Source organism: Ranitomeya variabilis, chromosome 2 (genome assembly GCF_051348905.1).
Source record: "Ranitomeya variabilis isolate aRanVar5 chromosome 2, aRanVar5.hap1, whole genome shotgun sequence".
Lineage (NCBI taxonomy): Eukaryota > Metazoa > Chordata > Amphibia > Anura > Dendrobatidae > Ranitomeya > Ranitomeya variabilis.
In genome coordinates, this window is record NC_135233.1 from 807,635,676 (window position 1) to 807,659,300 (window position 23,625).

Sequence of the window (23,625 nt, forward strand, 5' to 3'; positions counted from 1 at the left end):
GCTTCAAGTCCATGCTCACTGCCGCCAAACAAACTTACTTCTCATCTCTCATATTCTCCCTGTCTCACAACCCTAAACAGCTTTTCAACACTTTCAATTCTCTACTCCGTCCCCCTGCACCCCCTCCCTCCCCTCTCATTTCTGCTGAAGACTTCACCTCTTTCTTTAAACAGAAGATTGATACGATCAGAGAAAGCTTTGGCCCACAGAGCCGACTGCCCCTCTTAGCTGCTCACCCCTGCTCCTCCAAAACCAGCTTCTCCACCATGACAGAAGATCATCTCTCCACCCTCCTGTCAAGATCACACCTCACCACCTGCACGCTCGACCCGCTCCTGTCCCACCTCATCCCTAACCTTTCCACGGTCTTTATCCCAACCCTAACGCACCTCTTCAACCTCTCACTCACAACAGGTGTCTTCCCCTCATCCTTCAAGCATGCCAAGATCACACCCATCCTCAAAATCCCTCCCTCGACCCATCCTCTGTGTCTAGCTATCACCCGATATCTCTTCTCCCTTATGCCTCCAAATTGCTGGAGCAACACGTCCATCTTGAACTGTCCTCCCACCTCTCCTCCTGCTCCCTCTTTGATCGGTTACAATCTGGCTTCCGTTCCCATCACTCAACTAAAACTGCCCTAACTAAAGTCACCAATGACCTACTAACTGCCAGAAGCAAGCAACATTACTCTGTCCTCCTTCTCCTGGACCTGTCTTCTGCCTTTGACACTATGGGCCACTCCCTTCTGCTACAAATTCTCTCATCTCTTGGCATCACAGACTTGGCCCTTTCCTGGATCTCATCATATCTGACAGACCGGACATTCAGTGTCTCCCTCCCCCACACCACCTCCTCACCTCGCCCTTGTCAGTTGGTGTTCCTCAAGGCTCTGTTCTAGGACCCCTACTCTTCTCCATCTACACCTTTGGTCTATGATAGCTCATAGAATCCCATGGTATGCATTACCATCTCTATGCCGATGACACGCAGATCTACCTATCCGGACCTGACCTCACCTCCTTACTTACCAAAATCCCGCACTGTCTGTCTGCTATTTCAGCCTTCTTTTCTGCTCGCTTTCTACAACTGAACATGGACAAAACAGAATTCATCATCTTTCCCCATCTCACTCTACCCCTCCACCAGACCTATCCATCAATGTCAATGGCTTCTCACTTTCCCCACTCCCACATGCCCGGTGCCTCGGGGTGATCCTCGACTCTGCTCTCTCTTTCAAGCCACATATCCAAGCCCTTGCCTCCTCCTGCCACCTCAAACTCAAAAACATTTCCCAGATCCGCACATTCCTTGACTGTGACACCGCAAAAACACTAGTGCATGCCCTTATCATCTCCCGCCTCGACTACTGCAACCTCCTACTCTCTGGACTCCCCTCTAGCACTCTGGCACCACTCCAATCCATCCTACACTCTGCTGCCCGACTAATCTACCTGTCTCCCCGCTATTCCCCAGCCTCTCCCCTATGCCAAGCCCTTCACTGGCTTCCTATCGCCCAGAGACTCCAGTTCAAAACCCTCACAATGACCTACAAAGCCATCCACAACCTATCTCCTCCATACATCTGTGACATGATCTCCCGGTACCTACCAACACGCAACCTCCGATCCTCTCAAGACCTCCTTCTCTACTCCCCTCTCATCTCTTTTTCCCACAACCACATCCAAGACTTCTCCCGTGCTTCCCCCATACTCTGGAACTCTGTAACCCAGCACATCAGACTCTTGTCTACCATAGAAACCTTCAAAAAGAACCTGAAGACTCACCTCTTCTGACAAGCCTACAGCCTGCAGTGATCCTGAACCTACTGAACCGCCGCACAACCAGCTCTACCCTCTCCTAGTGTATCAACACCCATCCCCTGCAGACTGTGAGCCCTCGCGGGCAGGGTCCTCCCTCCTTATGTACCTGTGTGCCTTGTTTTTTGCTCATCTATATATATAATTGTCTAAGGGTTTTTCCGTCTGTCTGTCTGTCTGTCTGTCCTGGAAATCCTGCGTCTCTGATTGGTCGAGGCCGCCAGGCCTCGACCAATCAGCGACAGGCACAGCATGGCGACGATGATGTCATAAAGGTTGCCTCGACCAATCAGCGACGGGCACAGTCTGCCGCGAATTCGCCTCGACCAATCAGCAACGGGCACAGTATCGACGTAGATGTCATAATGGTTGCCATGGCGACGATGATGTCATAAAGGTTGCCTCGACCAATCAGCGACGGGCACAGTCTGCAGCGAATTCTGGAATCATCATTGTCCATATACTACGGGGACATGCATATTCTAGAATACCCGATGCGTTAGAATCGGGTCACAATCTAGTGTTTAATATATTTGTCTATATTTGCCCTGTATTTCACATGTAAAGCGTCATGAAATAAATGGTGCTATAAAAATGTATAATAATAATAATAATAATAATAATAATAATAATAGTATTCCATAATTTCCTCGAATAGTCCTTAAAGGGGTTGTTTAATCAACAGATCTTGGAATAATTATAACTTCCCCAATTGGATGTGTAAATAAAATGTTCCTGTGCTGAGATAATCTTATAAATGTGCCCCTGCTGTGTACTGTGTAATGGCTGTGTCTGACAGTGCAGGAACATGGTCTGATCATTCCACCTCTCCTTGGCAGGAGAGGAAGCAAAAGAGAAGGATACAGACAGGACAGCAGAAGATTGCAGCTGAATATTTTTGTGAGTAAAACATTCCACTCCCTGTTTTTATGCAATATTTTACCTCAAATGGCGGTGGGGGGCATGCGCAGATGGTGATCTCGGCACCAAGATCTCTGAGATCTCATCTCCGTCTGCACATGCGCTGCCCCCCCCCCCCCCCCCCCCGGCCATTTTCCTGGAGTCCACCGCACAGGAAACCATGGAACTGCGGGGGCTCTGGCATTTCACAAAATGTCAGCAGAGCCCCCGCAGCACCGGAGACACCGACAGAAGCACTGGACACCCTTGCAGCACCGCCCGGTACCCCATCATCCCAGCCTGCGGCCTGCAGCAACAGTACCGGTAAGGTATATCCGCATTATAAGATGCAACCCATTTTCCCCCCAAATTTGGGGAAAAGTGCGTCTTATAATCCCAAAAATACGACACATAGCAGCATAGGTAAATTTGAGAATGAGGGTAATGTAATATTTGTAGGTAGATGAACAGTGAGCCCCCAGAGTAAATGTTACTGGTGGGCCCTGGGACTCCAGTCCGACACTGTATTTATAAGCAGAACCTTAATTGGCTACATAGTAAATTATTGAAATTGAGGTGATAGAAGGAGGCGTCATAATAGCCGCACAATAACATGAAACATAATTTTCTATAGTGTCTCTTATTTATATTCTGTAGAAAATGCTCACCACAAATAATTTTTCCTTGTTGTGAGAGTAAGGGTGTATTCAGACTAAAAAAAGCCATTTTTATATCATGCCGTGCTTTGAAAAACACTAAATGCCATTACAGATACATTAATAATTTTCTGTAAAAGTAACAATTGGCCATGGAAAAATATGACCCAAAAAGTTGTTGAAAATGACAAAAAGAATACCTCAATAATAGGTTAGACTGTGGGTATGTTGCCTTACAGAGGCCGGTTACCAAAAGAGATACAAAGAAACCACGATTCTATATTTGAGTGTTGTTTTAAGAACTGATGCATAATGTATCACTACTGACTAGTGTTGAGCGATACCGTCCGATACTTGAAAGTATCGGTATCGGAAAGTATCGGCCGATACCGGCAAAGTATCGGATCCAATCCGATACCGATACCCGATACCAATACAAGTCAATGGGACTCATGTATCGGACGGTATCCCTGATGGTTTCCAGGGTCTGAAGGAGAGGAAACTCTCCTTCAGGCCCTGGGAACCATATTAATGTGTAAAAGAAAGAATTAAAATAAAAAATATCGCTATACTCACCTGTCCGACGCAGCCTGGACCTCAGCGAGGGAACCGGCAGCGTTGTTTGTTTAAAATTCGCGCTTTTACTTGGTTACGTGAAGTCCCGGCTTGTGATTGGTCAGGGCGGCCATGTTGCCGGGACGCGGACCAATCACAGCAAGCCGTGACGAAATTACGTCACGGCTTGCTGTGATTGGTCCGCGTCCCGGCAACATGGCCGCCATTAACCAATCACAAGCCGTGACGTCACGGGAGGCTGGACACGCGCGCTTTTTAAAATGGGCGCGTGTCCAGCCTCCCGTGACGTCCCGGCTTGTGATTGGTTGCGCCGCGGTCAACCAATCACAAGCCGGGAGGCTGGACACGCGCGCATTTTAAAATTTTAAAATGGGCGCGTGTCCAGCCTCCCGGCTTGTGATTGGTTGATCGCGGCGCAACCAATCACAAGCCGGGACGTCACGGGAGGCTGGACACGCGCCCATTTTAAAAAGCGCGCGTGTCCAGCCTCCCGTGACATCACGGCTTGTGATTGGTTGCGTCTCCCATGTGACTGCGACGCAACCAATCACAAAGCCGGGACGTAATTTTAAAATCCTTAAGGACCTGAAATTACGTCACGGCTTGCTGTGATTGGTTGCGTCGCCCATGTGACTGCGACGCAACCAATCACAACGCCGGAACGTAATTTTAAAATCCTGAAGGACCTGAAATTACGTCACGGCTTGCTGTGATTGGTTGCGTCCCGGTCACATGGGCGGCACGCAACCAATCACAAGCCGGGACTCACGTAAAGGAAAGAAAAGCGCGAATTTTAAACAAAGAACGCTGCCGCTTCCCTCGGTAAGGTGCAGGCTGCGTCGGAGAGGTGAGTATAGCAATATTTTTTATTTTAATTCTCTCTTTTACACATTTTTACATTAATGTTGTTTCGATACCGATACCCGATATCACAAAAATATCGGATCTCGGTATCGGAATTCCGATACAGCAAGTATCGGCCGATACCCGATACTTGCAGTATCGGAATGCTCAACACTACTACTGACACTATTTTTAATGGTACAGAAAATGTATAACTGACAGACTTTTATACAACTCGCCAAATGTTCCTCAAGTAAGGTATAAAAGCAAAACTATACCAAAGTTACATTATAAAACATATTCTAAAGCAAGTCATGTTTCATAAATATTTTCTCTGAAAGTTCAAAAAAAGAAACACTGTATAAATATTTGATTAAAGAAGATCAGATAAAAGCATTTTAATGGATACCTTTTCCCCAATTTCTCCTGGAATACCATTTTCACCTTTGCTTCCTTTCTCACCCTGCAAAATACAATAAAGACAGCAGCACATTAACAAAAACCTAAGACAAGGCACAGTAGTAATTCTGCCTGTAAAATCTAAGGTGAGTAGAATTTACATAAGTATCAAACATAACAAGACAGAGAGAGAAGAACATTAGGTTTATTAAAAAGTCCGCTGTAGGAAATACATTTACATATTATAGTAATACATATTTATTAGCATTGAAAATTACGCTTTAATATTCTATTTTGTTTGTTTTAATTATTTAAAAGTTGCATTATACAATCTCAACAGGAGTTCAATGATTGATTATTAATGGCAAGGAGCCATCTCTGAAATGAAGGAGGGAAACAAGTGTATATTTCACTTTGTAATCTTGGCTAATTGCATAATCCGTAACTTCCTGTATTGTGCTATTCTTGGATAAGGAACCATTTGGGATGGCTCATGGATAAACTTAATCTCACGGTATAATGAAACCATACCCTGTCTACCACATGTACAAGCAAAACCCCCAAGGCATGTGTTACTTACTATTCCATCTGACAATCTAAATTTATAACTACAGTATATATAGACTCCCGGTCTGATGTGAATGGAGCAAAAGGTTGAAAATGTTTTCTGTAGGTGCACTAATATTTATGGTCAATTAAATATCTATCTAATTAGATGTGGATTAATTAGATATTTAGCAAAGATTATCAATAGTGAAAAATTGTAAAACTTGGGGAAAATGTATTCCTTGGAAAAAGACAAACTTGATCCTGTTAACTAGTAAAAGTTTCCTTCTTCTTTCATTTGATTATATAACTACAAATGGTTTTTAGTTTACCAATGTTTTATAAGTTTAACCCCTTAGTGACAGAGCCAATTTGGTACTTAATGACCAGGCCAATTTTTACAATTCTGACCACTGTCACTTTATGAGGTTATAACTCTGGAACGCTTCAACGGATCCTGCTGATTCTGAGACAGTTTTTTCGTGACATATTGTACTTCATATTAGTGGTAACATTTCTTCAATATTACTTGCGATTATTTATGAAAAAAATGGAAATATGGCAAAAAAATAAAAAATTTAGCAATTTTCAAAATTTGGATTTTTATGCCCTTAAATAAGAGAGATATGTCACAAAAAATAGTTAATAAATAACATTTCCCACATGTCTACTTTACATCAGCACAATTTTGGAACCAAATTTTTTTTTTGTTAGGGAGTTATAAGGGTTAAAAGTTGACCAGCAATTTCTCATTTTTACAACACTATTTTTTTTTTAGGGACCACATCACATTTGAAGTCATTTTGAGGGGTCAATATGATAGAAAATAACCAAGTGTGACACCATTCTCAAAACTGCACCAGTCAAGCTGCTCAAAACCACATTCAAGAAGTTTATTAACCCTTTACGTGCTTCACAGGAACTGAAACAATGTGGAAGGCAAAAATGAACATTTAACTTTTTTTTGCAAACATTTTGATTCAGAACCATTTTTTTTTATTTTCACAAGTGTAAAAACAGAAATTTAACCATAAATGTTGTTGTGCAATTTCTCCTGAATACGACGATACCCCACATGTGGGGGTAAACCACTGTTTGGGCGCACCGCAGAGCTTGGAAGAAAAGGAGCACCGTTTGACTTTTTCAATGCAGAATTGGCTGGAATTGAGATCGGATGCCATGTCACGTTTAGAGAGCCCCTGATGTGCCTAAACAGTGGAAACCCCCCACAAATGACCACATTTTGGAAACTAGACCCCTTAAGGAACTTAACTAGATGTGTGGTGAGCACTTTGAGCCCCCAAGTGCTTCACAGAAGTTTATAAAGTAGAGCCGTGAAAATAAAAAATCGCATTTGTTTACACAAAAATGATCTTTTCGCCCACAAATTCTTATTTTCACAAGGGTAAGAGGAGAAATTAGACCACAAAAGTTGTTGTGCAATTTCTCCTGAGTATGTTGATACCCCATATGTGGGGGTAAACCACTGTTTGGGCGCACCGCAGAGCTTGGAAGAGAAGGAGTGCCGTTTTACTTTTTCAATGTAGAATTGGCTGGAATTGAGATTGGACGCCATGTCACATTTGGAGAGCCCCTGATGTGCCTAAACAGTAGAAGCCCCCCACAAGTGACCCCATTTTGGAAACTAGACCCCTTAAGGAACTTAACTAGATGTGTGGTGAACACTTTAAACCCCCAGGTGCTTCTCAGAAGTTTATAACGTAGAGCCGTGAAAATAAAAAATCGCATTTTTTCTACAAAAATGATCTTTTTGCCCCAAAATATTTATTTTCACAAGGGTAACAGGAGAAATTAGACAACAAAAGTTGTTGTGCAATTTCTCCTGAGTACATCGATACCCCATATGTGGGGGTAAACCACTGTTTGGGCGCACTGCAGAGCTTGGAAGAGAAGGAGTGCCGTTTTACTTTTTTGATGTAGAATTGGCTGGAATTGAGATCGGACGCCATGTCGCGTTTGGAGAGCCCCTGATGTGCCTAAACAGTGGAATCCCCCCACAAGTGACACCATTTTGGAAACTAGACCCCTTAAGGAACTTATCTAGATGTGTGGTGAGCACTTTAAACCCCCAGGTGCTTCACGGAAGGTTATAGCGTAGAGCCGTGAAAATAAAAAGTCGCATTTTTTTTTCAAAAATGATCTTTTTGCCCCCAAATTTTTATTTTGACAAGGGTAACAAGAGAAATTAGACCACAAAAGTTGTTGTGCAATTTCTCCTGAGTGTGGCGATACCCCATATGTGGGGGTAAACCACTGTTTGGGCGCACCGCAGAGCTTGGAAGAGGAGTGCCGTTTTACTTTTTCAATGTAGAATTGGCTGGAATTGAGATCGGACACCATGTCGCGTTTGGAGAGCCCCTGATGTGCCTAAACAGTAGAAACCCCCCACAAGTGACCCCATTTTGGAAACTAGACCACTTAAGGAACTTATCTAGATGTGCGGTGAGCACTTTAAACCCCCAAGTTCTTCACAGAAATATATAAAGTAGAGCCGTGAAAATAAAAAATCCTTTTTTTTTCCTCAAAAATGATTTTTTAGCCTGCAATTTTTTATTTTCTCAAAGGTAACAGGAGAAATAGGACCCCAAAATTTATTGTGCAATTTATGCTGAGTAGGCTGATACCCCATATGTTGGGGTAAACCACTGTTTGGGCGCATGGCAGAGCTCGGAAGGGAAGGAGCGCCGTTTTGGAATGCATACTTTGATAGAATGGTCTGCGGGCGTTATGTTGCATTTGCAGAGCCCTTGATGTACCTAAACAGTAGAAACCCCCCACAAGTGACCCCATTTTGGAAACTAGACCCCCCAAGGAACTTATCTAGATGTGTGGTGAGAACTTTGAATGCCCATCTGCTTCACAGAAGTTTATAATGCAGAGTCGTGAAAATAAAAAATATTTTTTTTTTCCACAAAAAAGATTTTTTAGCCCCCAAATTTTTATTTTGACAAGGGTAACAAGAGAAATTGGACCCCAAAAGTTGTTGTCCAATTTGTGCGGAGTACACTGATACCCCATGTGTGGTGGGGACCACTGTTTGAGCTCATGGCAGAGCTCAGAAGGGAAGGAACCCATTTTGGAATGCGGACTTTGATAGAATGGTCTGCGGGCATTATGTTGCGTTTGCAGAGACCCTGATGTACCTAAACAGTAGAAACACCCCACAAGTGACCCCATTTTGGAAACTAGAGCCCCCAAGGAACTTATCTAGAGGTGTGGTGAGAACTTTGAATGCCCAAGTGCTTCACAGACGTTTATAATGCAGAGTTGTGAAAATAAAAAATAATTTTTTTTTCCACAAAAAATTTTTTTTAGCCCCCAAGTTTTTATTTTCACAAGGGTAACAGGAGAAATTGGACCCCAAAAGTTGTTGTCCAATTTATCCCGAGTACGCTGATGCCCCATATGTGGGGGTAATCCACTGTTTGGGTGCACGGCAGAGCTCGGAAGGGAGGGAGCACCATTTGACTTTTTGAGTGCAAAATTGGGTGTGGCGTTTAGAGACCCCCTGATGTACCTAAACAGTGGAAACCCCCCAAATCTAACTCCAACCCTAACCCCAACACACCCCTAAGGCTTCTTTCACACTTCAGTTGTTTGGCGTCAGTCAGCTCCGACATAGTGACGGATCCGTCACAATTGTTGAGAAAACGGTATTAACGGATCCGTTTTTTTGACGGATCCGTTACTTGGGGGTTGTCTGGGAAAAGTATCTACTTTTTGGAGCATGCGCAATTGAAAAAACGGATTGGGGCGATGGATCCACCGAAATAGCGGGAACAACGGATCCGTCGCCCATAGGCGGCCATTCTATGGAATGACGAACGCGACGGATCCGTCGCGAACCGCCATTTCGGCGCAGACAAAAAACGTTACAATGGCCGTCAATGTCTAGATGACGTCCGCCAAATCTCGATGGATCCATCACATGGCGGATGGAAGAGACGACCATCCGCCACAATCCGTCGCTAATGCATGTCTATGGGAAAATAGCGGAACCGCCCAAAAAAATGGCGGATCCGCTATTTGATGAAAATGGCCGTTTCAGACTGACGCCAAAAGACTGAAGTGTGAAAGAGGCCTAACCCTAATGCCAACCCGATCCATAATCCTAATCACAACCCTAAGGATAATCGCAACCCTAACCTCAAAACAACCATAACCCTAATCAGAACCCTAAATCCAACACACCCCTAATCCTAATCTCAACCCTAACCTCAAACCTAACCCTAATCCCAATACACCCCTAATCCCAACCCTACCCTTAACCCTAATCCCAAACCTAACCGTAATCCCAAACGTAACCCTAATGCCAACCCTAATCCAAACCCTAATCCCAACCCTAACCCTAACTTTAGCCGCAACCCTAGTCCTAACTTTAGCCCCAACTCTAACTATAGCCCTAACTTTAGCCCCAACCCTAACCCTAAATCTAGCCCCAACCCTAACCCTAAATTTAGCTCCAACCCTAACCCTAAATTTAGCCCCAACCCTAGCCCTAACCGTAACCCTAGCCCTAACCCTAACCCTAACCCTAGCCCTAACCCTAACCCTAGCCCTAGCCCTAACCCTAACCCTAACCCTAATTTTAGCCCCAACTCTCCTCTCCTGCCGGCCGGCAGATGGCAGCAGAGAGCGGGCGCACTGCGCATGCGCCTGCCATTTTCTTTCTATAGGAAGAAGCCGGCCGGCAGGAGAAGACACAGGAGGACCCAGGGACACCGGTAAGTATGATAGGGTCCCCGAATCCCCCTATTTCTCTGTCCTCTGATGTGCGATCACATCAGAGGACAGAAAATTACACATCACTTTTTTTTTTTTTTTTTTGCGGTCGCCGGTAAACAGTTAATTACCAGCGATCGCAAAACAGGGGTCGGTAAAAACCGACCCCGATCATGTTCTTTGGGGTCTCGGCTACCCCCAGCAGCCGAGACCCCAAAAATCTCCCAGGTGCCGGCCGGCGGGCGCACTGCGCGTGCGCCCGCCATTTTTAAGATGGCGGCGCCCATGGGGAACCACGAGGAGCACCGGGGGAGACAGGTGAGTATCGGGGGGGCATCGGGGGCGACCGGGGACCCCATTTCTCTGTCCTCCGATGTGCGATCACATCGGAGGACAGAGAAATTAAATGGGAAATCGCGTTTTTTAGGGGTTTTTTTGCGATCGCCGGTAAACGGTTAATTACCGGCGATCGCAACTCGGGGGTCGGTAAAAAACCCCCGAATCATGTTCTCTGGGGTCTCGGCTACCCCCGGTAACCGAGACCCCAGAGAAAATCCGACTCTGGGGGGCGCTATTCACTTTTTCCACAGCGCCGTTAATTAACGGCACTGTGGTTTAAGTACCCTTAGCGGCCGCTGTTAAAAGGCGTATCGGCGGTCGTTAAGGGGTTAAGGTAAACCATAATGATCTTTTGTATACTTAGCGGATATTAAAGGTAAGGCAAATGAAAATAGTGCAAGGTGAAAATATTTTTACACCAGTTTGGGTAAATCTCCTCTATACAGTTGATCTCATATAGCTTATGAGTTTATTAGTATATTTATTTAACATTTAACTTCTTTTTATTTTTCAGGTGTTATATGTGACAATTCTGCTATTGGAACAATGGAAATTAATTGTTAATCTATGACCTAGAGAAAACAGATTGACATTACATCAAGACAGCAACCAACCAACATTTTAGTGTTATTGTTGCATATTTAAAACATCCACTTGATCTTTTATCAATGCAGCCTTCTTGACATCTTTGCATTCAGTAAATGACTGTCAGCAGATACGATACTAAATCAGCACACTCCCTTAGTATGTAAAGGGTAATAAAAGATGCCCAGCAAAGCTTAGTATGAGTAGAGTGAATTTATCACAATGTATTGCATGACAATCATTCCCTAGATACTATGCAGTAACTGAGGTCATTTTGGACTACACAGACTATGCATGACCTGCAAGTGGGCAAAGTAACCAGTATTAGAACTATGTAAAAGGTCCTATGAGATCAAAGTCTGAGTCAGAAAAGCTGGGACAATTTAAAACCATTTTAAAGATTAGATTAAAAACGACTATGTAATAAATATTCATTAACACTAATGTACAATATGTGGAATGCAGATTAAATTCTGTGCAATGCAATAATGTTATGTAGTTCTTTCAAAATAAAGCTGCAGGATAGTAGTGAACAGCATGCTACTAGTGATGAGCGAATGTGCTCGCCACTACTCGGTACTCGCCCGAGTATCACTATGCTCGGTGTACTCGGCGAGCACCGAGAATTTCCGGGATTATTCGGCGGGAGCTTGGGTCTTCTCCTTTTAATTGCAGTGATTGTCTGCCATGTAATACCGCAGCCATCTTTGTTGTGGTATTCCAGTGATTGGCTGGCCGCACAGCATCATCAGGTCTATAAAAGATCTTGCACCGCCCTGCTCGCTGCATTCTGCTCTGGACTTAGGTAGTGTAGGGAGAGCTTTTGCTGAGATAGGGTCAGATTCTTACTTTTATTAGTTAGTGTGGGTCCACTAGTGTTCAATCCACAAATGCTGATAAACCAAAAGACCTTTTTAGAGCTATTTCGGGGGTACATAGATTGCAGCGCTAGGTAGGCAGGGGAGTCTATGTGCACATATCCACATCAGTGCAAGGCATGCAGGCACTGTATGTGAGTATATAGATCTCACTGCATACCTCAAAAAGTTCCAATCCTGTCTGCTGCTGCGTATTTTACATATACGTAGCTGCAGGTATCCGTGGCAATTTTTTTTGCACCTTTTTTTGCCCTAAATATTTTACAATTTTAGTACTCCAATTTTTTTTTAGTGTCATAGCCTAATTATTGACACAATATTGGTGGGCCAAAAAAATCAAGGCCACATTTTGATCAGTCTGTTATCTCTGTCTGACGTCTGGTTTATCTTTGGTCTCCAAATTCTTGATTTTCAGGCATACATTGCATTTTTTTTGTCTTCTAGCCTTGGTCTATACAGTTTTTGTGGTAAACAAAAAAAAATTTAAACAAAAAAACAGGCCACATATTGAAACAGTCTGTTATCTCCGTTAGATGCTCGGTGTATCTGTGGTGTCAAAATCCTCGATTTGCAGGCATACATTGCATTTTTTTGTCTGCTAGTCTTGGTCTATACAATATTTTGTTGTTAAAAAAAATTTAAAACCAAAAAAACAAGCCACATATTGAAACAGTCTGTTATCTCTGTCAGACGCCCGGTGTATCTGTGGTGTGAAAATCCTCGCTTTGCAGGCATACATTGCATTTTTTTGCCTGCTAGCCTTGGTCTTTAAAGTATCTTGTGGTTACAAAAATTAAAACAAAAAAACAGGCCACATATAGAAACAATCTGTTATCTCCGTCAGACTCCTGGTGTATCTGTGATGTCCAAATCTTCGCTTTGCAGGCATACATTGCATTTTCTGGTCTGCTAGCCTTTGTCTATACAGTATTTTGTGGTTCAAAAATTTTTTTTTATCAAAGGCCACATGTTGAATGAGTCTGGTATCGCCATCAGATGCCTGGTGTATCTGTGGTGTCCAAATCCTCGCTTTGCAGGCATACATTGCATTTTTTGGTCTGCTAGCCTAGGTCTATACAGTATTTTGTATGTAAAAAAATGTTAAAGCCAAAAATGAACAAGGGCTGGATTGGGCAAGACTTCTGTACACAACTGAATGAAAACAGCGAAACATAACCTCAAATACATTGTCTTTTTTGTGGAGGTGTATTCTGATGCTCCTCTTCACAACCACATATGGGTATACTCTTCCTGATTTGGTCTGTTTGGCGTTATCCTCCTCCTTATCCTCATCCTCATCATCCACAACCATACGAACACCAGGGTGAACGTATTCAATGCAAAGGTCTCCCATTTTTTTGTACAAGGGTGTTTTTATGATGGCCGTTAATAATTTTACACCAAAAATGTTTTACTCCCCCAGGGGGAAATGTTTGTCAGCCTATACACTTAGTGTATGGGCATTACAAGTCTAGGAGCCCTGCTCCTATATTATAGGATCCCATAAAAAAAAATTTAAATTTACCCCCATGGGGAAATGTGTTGTGAATTCCGTTCTCGGGCTCCCTCCTTTGGTCATGGGCGGTACTGTGTGAGTTTGTTCTGGGGATCCCTCTGGTGGCCTTTAGCGAAATGGCTGGGCTCAGCTGCTTCATTTCCTGCTATGCTGGGCCTATTTAATTCACCTGGCCCTTCATTTGTTGCCTGCTGTCGGTGTATTCAGTCCTGTTTCTGAGAGCTCCTGAATATTCCTTGTGACCAGTCTCCTGCTGGAGAAGTTAAGTTTGTTTGTTCATTTTGCTCATTATTTCCTTGAAAACGTTTCTCTGTATATGATGAGTTCAGCCCAGCTTGCTTATATGTGATTTTTCGCTTGCTGGTTAGTTCTGGGATGCAGAGTGCGCCCCTCACATCGTAAGTCGGTGTGGGGGTTCTTGTATTCTCTGCGTGGTTTATTTTTGATAGTTTTTGTACTGACCGCACAGACTCCTATCTATTTTCAGTCTATCTAGTGTTAGCGGGCCTCATTTGCTAAACCTATTTCATTTCTACGTTTGTCTTTTCCCCTTAACTCACCGTTATTATTTGTGGGGGGCTGACTAAAACTTTGGGGTTATTTCTCTGAGGCAAGTGAGGTCTTTGCTTTCTCTCTAGGGGTAGTCAGTTTCTCAGGCTGTGAACGTGGCGTCTAGGATTTTAGGAACGCTCCACGGCTGCCTTTAGTGTTTGTGGATAGGATCAGGATTGCGGTCAGTATAGCTTCCACCTCCCCAGAACTTGTCCTATATTCTGGTCATATGTGTCAGGTCAGTTTTGAGATCCTACCACCGGATCAGAACAGAAATGTTTGTCAGACTATGCCCTTAGTGTATGGGCATTACAAGTGTAGACCCGCTCCTTTAAATTGGACTTAGTTTTTAATGACACCTTCCTCAACATCTCATCATCCACCGCCATTAGATGACCAGGGTTAACATGTTCCGTGCTGCTACATCCAGTCCAATTTTTGGAAAGGGTGTCTATGATGCCCATAAAATATTTTATAAAAATGTACCCCCATGGGCAAATGTTTGTCAGCCCATGCATTTAGTGTATGAGCATTACAAGTCTAGGAGACCGGCTCCTTTACATTGGGCCTAGTTTTTAATGAGGCCTTGATCAACATCTCATCATTCTCCGCCACTAGATAACAAGGGTTAACATGTTCCTTTCTTCTACAGCCAGTCAATTTTTGGGCAAGGGTGTCTATGATCCCCATAAAATATTTTTTTTAAATTTATCCCCATGGGGAAATGTTTGTCAGCCCATGCACTTAGTGTATGAGCATTGCGAGTCTAGGAGACCTGCTCCTTTGTAATGGGACAGATATTTTTATGAGGCCCTCTTCCATGTTTCTTCCAAGGGGGATTGTGTTGCATGCAAATTTGGGTCAAGGCGGCCCTTTCATTAAATGCATAAGGAAACAGTATGGCAGGACTAACTGAAGAATGTGAAGTGGGTTTTCTTGTGGCCATCCAGTACCTGGGTTCAAAGGCTTATTGTGGTGCATATGACTTCGTAGCAGGGCAGGCCTTGCAGTTAATACATAAGAAAACAGTATGGGATTACAAAATGAATAATGTGAAGTGTATTTTCCTGTGGCCATCCAGTACCTGGGTTCAAAGGCTTATTGGGGTGCATATGACTTGGTAGTAGGGCAGACCTTGCTGTTAATACATAAGAAAACAGTATGGCAAGACCAACTGAATAATGTGAAGTGGGTTTTCCTGTGGCCATCTAGTACCAGGGTTCAAAGCCTTGTTGGTGTGCATATGACTTGGTAGCAGGGCAGGCGTTGCAGTTAATATATAAGAAAATAGTATGGCAGGACCAACTGAATAATGTGAAGTGGATTTTCCTGTGGCCATCCAGTACCAGGGTTCAAAGCTTTATTGGGGTGTATATGACTTGGCAATACGGCAGGCCTTGCAGCTGAGATTAGAGACCAGGTCAATGCCACACAAAGTTCTAGCAGCAGACACATCTCTACAACAACTCTTAAGAGGAGACATTGTGCAGCAGGCCTTCATGGTAAAATAGCTGCTACGAAACCACTGCTAAGGACAGGCAACAAGCAGAAGAGACTTGTTTGGGCTAAAGAACACAAGGAATGGACATTAGACCAATGGAAATCCGTGCTTTGGTCTGATGAGTCCAAATTTGAGATCTTTGGTTCCAACCACCGTGTCTTTATGCGACGCAGAAAAGGTGAGCGGATGGACTCTACATGCCTGGTTCCCACCATGAAGCATGGAGGAGGAGGTGTGATGGTGTGGGGCTGCTTTGCTGGTGACACTGTTGGGGATTTATTCAAAATTGAAGGCATACTGAACCAGCTTGGCTACCACAGCATCTTGCAGCGGCATGCTATTCCATCCGGTTTGCGTTTAGTTGGACCAGCATTTATTTTTCAACAAAACAATGACCTCAAACACACCTTCAGGCTGTGTAAGGGCTATTTGACCAAGAAGGAGAGTGATGGGGTGCTACACCAGATGACCTGGCCTCCACAGTCACCAGACCTGGACCGCAGAGTGATGGTAAAAGGGCTAACAAGTATCTCTGGGAACTCCTTCAAGATTGTTGGAAGACCATGCCCGGTGACTACCTCTTGAAGCTCATCAAGAGAATGCCAAAAGTGTGCAAAGCAGTCATCAAAGCAAAAGTTGGCTACTTTGAGGAACCTAGAATATAAGACATAATTTCATTTGTTTCAAACTTTTTTGTTAAGTATATAATTCCACATGTGTTAATTCATAATTTTGATGACTTCAGTGTGAATGTACAATTTTCATACACCTTACTAGCGGTGGATACTGCGTATGTCCATAGTGTCCTGGCGCACTGACGGCTCCTTGGTGCCTCACCGCCATATTCCTCATTTGATAGCCTGGTGCTATTTCTCCCGATTCTTTTGTTCTACCAGAAATTCTATTCGATGCAAATTATAGTAATCTACATATCTGGGGCCATACAAGTATACAAGTGTATCTAGCACACTGATGAAGGTCCAGTACCGACCGAAACGTTTGTGATTTACTGTATGTAATAAACCCCCACTTTTTGCATCACAACACTTTGGAGTGTGCTAATCACTTACACTGTGTACAATTTTCATAGTCATGAAAATACAGAAAAATCTTTAAATGAGAAGGTGTGTCCAAACTTTTAGTTTGTACTGTACCTTAACATATTTCCCAGCAAAATCCATTTTGGTTTAGTTTTTGTATGGTTTTTGGTGCACCTGTAAAAATGGCGTGAAACTCTGACAACATAGCTTACAGCTGTGACCTAGGAGTCAGAAATGCTTCCAGGGGCGATCTTCATGATGTCCCTGTGTCATTTGAGCAGTGTTTAATTTTTAGACGTTTTTAGACCTTAATTGGACCCCCAGGGGGGATCACGGTAAAAATACTTGGGTTTCCCTTAGACTTACATTGGGCTCATTGCTTGTGTCGAGTACCCAATTATTCCAATTTGCTCGACCCGAGCAACTATCACCCGAGCATTTTAGTGCTTGCCCATCACTACATGCTACCCAACACATCGAACTACAGTGATGTGGCAGTAGTTTGGCACAACCATGCCATGCAGCACAAATAGCGTAGTACCACATAGTACACAGGCGGTTAAAGATTGCTACATCTGTGAATCATTTCTAAACGTTTCTGTCATTAGTCCCTTCACTCATCATTTAACATTTATAATTAACAAGGGTAATAACATTTTCCAATTTATTAATATACTACATTCTGCTTTCACATTATGGCTAAACCAAAAAAAAGACTTCTGAACATTTGCTTAAAAGAAGCCCACTTCAGCCCAAAAAAGTGACAAAATATTAATTCTTAAATGTACAGTGCCTTGCAAAAGTATTCGGCCCTTTGGAACTTTTCAACCTTTTCCCATATATCATGCTTCAAATATAAAGATACCAAATGTAAATTTTTGGTGAAGAATCAACAACAAGTGGATCACAATTGTGAAGTTGAGTGAAATTTTTTGGTTATTTTAAATTTTTGTGGAATTTCAAAAACTCAAAAGTGGGGTGTGCAATATTATTTGGCCCCTTTAACTTAATACTTTGCTGCCCCACCTTTTGCTGCGAATACAGCTGCAAGTCGCTTGGGGTATGTCTATAAGTTTTGTTCATCGAGAGACTGAAATTCTTGCCCATTTTTCCTTGTCAAACAGCTCGAGCTCAGTGAGGTTTGATAGAGATCGTTTGTGAACAGCAGTTTTCAGCTCTTTCCACAGATTCTCGATTGGATTGAGGTCTGCACTTTGACTTGGCTATTCTAACACCTGGATACGTTTATTTGTGAACCATTCCATTGCAGATTTTGCTCTATGTTTGGGATCATTGTCTTGTTGGAAGACAAATCTCCGTCCCAGTCTCAGGTCTTTTGCAGACTCCAACAGATTTCTTTAAGAATGGTCCTGTATTTGGCTCCATCCATCTTCCCATCAATTTTAACCATCTTCCCTGTCCCTGCTGAGGAAAATCAGGCCCAAAACATGATGCTGCCACCACCATGTTTGACAGTGGGATGGTGTGTTCAGGGTGATGAGCTGTGTTGCCTTTACGCCAAACATATCGTTCAGCATTGTTGCCAAAAAGTTTGATTTTGGTTTCATCTGACCAGGGCACCTTCTTCCACCTGTTTGGTGTGTCTCCCAGCTGGCTTGTTGAAAACGTTAAATAACACTTTTTATGGATATCTTTGAGAAATGGCTTTCTTCTTGCCACACTTCCATAAAGACCAGATTTGTGCAGTGTACGACTGATTGTTGTCCTATGGACAGACTACCCCACTTCAGCTGTAGATCTCTGCAGTTCATCCAGAGTGATCATGGGCCTCTTGGCTGCATCTCTGATCAGTCTTCTCCTTGTTTGAGAGGAAAGTTTAGAAGGACAGCCGGTTCTTGGTAGATTTTCAGTGGTATTATACTCCTTCCATTTCATTATGATCGCTTGCACAGTGCTCCTTGGGATGTTTAAAGTTTTGGGAATTATTTTGTATCCAAATCCAGCTTTAAACTCCATACAGTATCACGGACCTGTCTGTTGTGTTCCTTGGACTTCATGATGCGCTCTGTGCTTCAAACAGAACCCTGAGACTATCACAGAGCAGGTGCATTTATACGGAGACTTGATTACACACAGGTGGATTATATTTATCATCATTAGGCATTTAGGACAACATTGGATCATTCAGAGATCTACAGTGAACTTCTGGAGTGAGTTTGCTGCACTGAAAGTAAAGGGGCCGAATAATATTGCACGCCCCACTTTTCAGTTTTTGAATTTCCCTTAAAATTTAAAATAACCAATAAATTTCGTTCAACTTAACAATTGTGTTCCACTTGTTGTTGATTCTTCACCAAAAATTTACATTTGGTATCTTTATGTTTGAAGCATGATATGTGGGAAAAGGTTGCAAAGTTCCAGGGGGCCGAATACTTTCGCAAAGCAAACAGTGGCACACATACTCTTCACAAGTCTATATTACAGTTATATGTGCATTCATATGGTAAATCTATAACAGTCCACAATTATTGTCTCAAAATCTGTAAAAACAATGGAATGTGAAATATGAAGGCATGCAGAGGATGGACATGAGTCCTAAACATTTTGTAAGTCAAGCATATTGTGGGTTCTTTCTATGTGGATCCAAAATTGGGACTTGAGCATGAAGAGTTGATTATACTTGTAGCCTATAAATAGAGAGCAGTGATTGTAGAAGCAAAGACAAAATTCAAGCATAAATAATTGTGCACACAGAAGAGTATAGATGAACTGCTGTCTGCTCAGAGTCAACCAACAGCTTATTGTCAGATCAGATGGATTAAAGTGCAATCAAAAGGCTTGCTGGATAATAGCATATTATATATAGTATTTAGCATTTTCCAGTAGCAGATATTAGTTATGGAATAGAAATACACAAGCTCAATAATTCATATCTACAGAATGCTAACTACTTTCTCAGTTGTAAGTCTAATTACTAGCGCTCAGTTGTAAGAAATTAAGATAAGCATCAAAGTCCATGTGGATATTTAAAAATGGCAACATGTACTGAAATCAAATCTATTTAAAGACGTTTCCTAGGCACCCAGATGTTAAAGCATAGTAAAGCCTGTCAGAAATTAAGAAACTTCATAAGTTACTTGCAGTTATAATTCTGCTATGTTCCAGAACCGTGGTGATGTGATTTTCAGCATCTTACTCCCTGCTACAGTCCATTCAAAGCACAAAGTTCGGATATTTCCTGTTTCTGTTTTGAAAAGCTCAGCTGGAAGTTCTACAGTGTGCTCTGACAAGTGATGTCATGGGTCGTGATCCTCAACAAGATTATAGTGACTGGGGATGTGCACAGGGAGGAAGGGAGAGCAGAGAAAGCAGGCTTCATACAGAATTGTAATCTAATCAACTGTGATTTAAGGCCACAATCGCACATTCAGTATTTGGTCAGTATTTTAACTCAGTATTTATAAGCCAAAGCCAGGAGTGGGTGAAAACTGCAAAAGTGGCGCACATGTTTCTATCATACATTACCTCTGGCAGAGCAAAGTACTGCAGTGCGCAGGTGCTGGGCCTCTCTGACCTTTCCTGGCACCTGAGCACTGTAGTACTTTGCTCTGCCCTCAACAGGGCAGATAAGTACGCCTGCGCCGGAGCAGCAGTGTGAAGACAAGAAGGGGACGTCATCCTATGAAGATAGGAGGCCCCAGACCGGACTGCGACGCCCATCGATCCGGACCACCCCCCAGGTGAGTATAATCTAACCTCTTTTTCTCATCTTTCAGGATACATCAGGCGCTTATCTACAGCATTCCAGAATGCTGTAGATAAGCCCCTGATGCTGGTGGGCTTAGCTCATCTTCGATTTTGGGAGTGACAGGTTCCCTTTAAGTGCATTAAGTGAGGTTAGACATAGTCTAGTTGGAATGTGCACAGAATAATGAAAATGCATCCTTGCGGTCACATGACCGCCCGCTCCAGGTACCAGCACTGGAGAATTCTTACAGCATGCAGTGCACATAGCGTGACTGCAAACTTTTAGCCAGACAACCCATTTGAAGAGGCTGAACAGGAGAAAAGAAACAAAAATAAAGGTAACTGGAGAGTTTGGAGAATTATTTCAGGAAAAGCTATATAATTTTTTCATTGTTTTGCCTACAAAAGTCCTTCAATAACTAAATAACTTCAATGCACTCTTGAACTAAAAAAAAAAGCTTACCTGAACACCTTCATCACCTTTTATTCCGGGAAAGCCTATTGAACCTGGTAAACCAGCTTCACCCTATTTGAAAATACAAAAGAAAAAAAATTGGACTTTTAGTTGAATACCTTGGACAGAACTTATATTTAAATGTATTCATTTTAACACAAATGACAGGAAGTCCTTATTATTGCATTGATGAATATGCTACTTCTGAAAGTGTACATAAAAACTCTGTGCAAATCAGGCTGCAAGATTCTATGGTGTAGTGCTTATCAGTGGGTTTTTTTTTCAAGCCAATTAAGCATTATAAAAAAAGAATCACAACATTCTGCGATATGCAGAGCAATTTGGATCAAAATCACCTATTTTATTCTATAGGTACAGCATGATGAAAACATCAAACTGCACTCGGATGTTATTCGAGTGCAGTATCATTTCTGCAGACTTAAACAATGGAGAAGATGGATACATTTTTTCTTCCATCTTTTCAGTGTGCTTCAATTCTCTCATCTGAGAGTATCGAATCACATTAAGATGACACTTACAAATAGAGAGTGTCATTACCATAATCAATCTGATTCTCTCAAATGTAAAAATGTTTAATTTGACAAAAGTGTAGAAAAAATAATAAAGTTAATATTTAAATATTGTAAAAAAGTCACTTTTCCCCCCCATTTTTCTTAAAAATTATGTTAGAATATTTATGTTTCCTAAAAAAGGTACTAATAAACAATATAATTTGTCTGCCTAAAAACATCTACATTGACAAAAAACCCATAAAAGTTATAAAACGACTTTCCCTTTGAAAAAAAGTGCTAATGTGAATGTGGCTATGAGAAATTTAGCAAAATATACAAATCTGTCAACAGAAAACTAGCCCTTACATCTGCGACACTTGTGAAAACAAGGTATGTCTCTCTGAATGCAGCAAAAAATTGAAAGCTCAAAAAGACAATTGCTCCGGCAAGGAAGGGGTTCAACAATTTTTATTTTGCAGCATCACTTAACTTGGTAGGACATTTAATAAAGCATTTAAAAAAATTCAGGTTTTAAAAACTATTTCAAGAAAGTCCAGCCAATATTCAGGTAATTTAGCATTTTCTGAGAATTTGCTGTTGATGCTTTAAATTGCCCTTTCTAATATTTTGCTGATCCCGTAACTCCTTCTGAGTAATTTCACCACGGTGTAGAATTTTATTTACTCTTGGCTGAAATTCAACAAATTCTGAAAGTTGCGCAGCTGTGTTTACAGCTCCTGGAATTTATTTCATAGTTAAATAGGTTCATAGGTAAATATTTCCCATTCTCTAGGCATTGTTGGAGCATCTTTGTTTATTACCTTTATGTTTATTACCTTTAGTGATACTGTGGCCATTTCTATGATTTACATATAATTGCTAATAAGCATTTAAATATTTCCTTTAGTCTTTACAGAATTTATATACAATAAAGCATATTTTCTTAAAGAGAACCTGTCACCAGTTTTTTGCCTTAGACACCCCACCAATCACCTTTAAAATTGTGTAAATTGGGCTCTTACAACCCCTTTACACCCCTATATGTTCCCTTACATACCGCATAAAAAGTGCTTTATTCATATCCCACGCTGCAGGACCAGCCTGATGAGTGACTGCAGATCGCACTCAGCGCCTCCCCGGTCCCTTCAAATGCCACCTCTTCTATTTGGATGGAAGTTGATGACGTCTCCTGTCATTCATGTGATGTGTGAAGTCTCGAGACTGAGCAGTGGAATCAGTGACTTGCACAGAAGTACCTCACTCTGCTCTGTTGAACAGCCAGGGAGCTAGTGATGTACAAATAAAGCCAGCGCCGGCACATTGCATGACTTCGGGCTGTGCAGGCGCGAGACTTAGAGCACTGTGTGGATGACGTTGGAGACATCATCCATAGCAACCAATTCCATCCAAATGGAAAAGGCGGCGTTTGAATGGATTGGGGCAGCGCTGAGTTCAATCTTTGAACTGGACTACATAATTCGCATGCTGCACAGGACATGTATAATGCACTTTTTTTGGAGGCATGTGGCAGCCCTTATCTATATATATAAGAGGCATCGTGATTACTCGCTAATCCCGCCCCCTGCACAGTAGCTCCGCCCCCTACCACATCACCACACATAATCCTGCCTCCCACCCCATTACCACACAAAAGCCCGCCCCCCACCCCATTACCACAAACAATCCCGCCCCCCACCACATCACCACACACAATCCGCATCACATCACCACACACAATCCCGCTCCCCCATCACATCACCACACATAATCTGCACCACATCACCACACACAATCCTGCCCCCCACCACATCACCACACATAATCCCGCCCCCCACCACATCACCACACATAATCCCGCCCCTTCAACACATCATCACACATAATCCCGCCACCCAACACATCACCACACAATCCCAACCCCCAACACATCACCACACATATCCCACCCCCCATTCCATTACCACACATAATTCTGCCCCCCACCACATCACCACACATAATCCCGCCACCCCACCACATTACCACAGATAATCCCGCCCCCCACCACATTACCACAC

At 42.6% G+C, this 23,625-nt stretch overlaps 1 protein-coding gene across 2 annotated transcripts in view; it reads right to left on the reverse strand.

Moving 5' to 3' along the window:
• Nucleotides 1-23,625, reverse strand: part of COL19A1 (collagen type XIX alpha 1 chain) — a 1,614,879-nt gene that overhangs the window by 1,288,936 nt on the left and 302,318 nt on the right. For both annotated transcript variants that reach the window (XM_077289962.1, XM_077289964.1), the window contains exons 9-10: nucleotides 21,066-21,128; nucleotides 5,205-5,258 (exon numbers count right to left, since the gene is read on the reverse strand). In XM_077289962.1, the coding sequence (XP_077146077.1) occupies nucleotides 5,205-5,258; nucleotides 21,066-21,128 (117 nt within the window). The remainder of the gene's footprint in view (nucleotides 1-5,204; nucleotides 5,259-21,065; nucleotides 21,129-23,625) is intronic.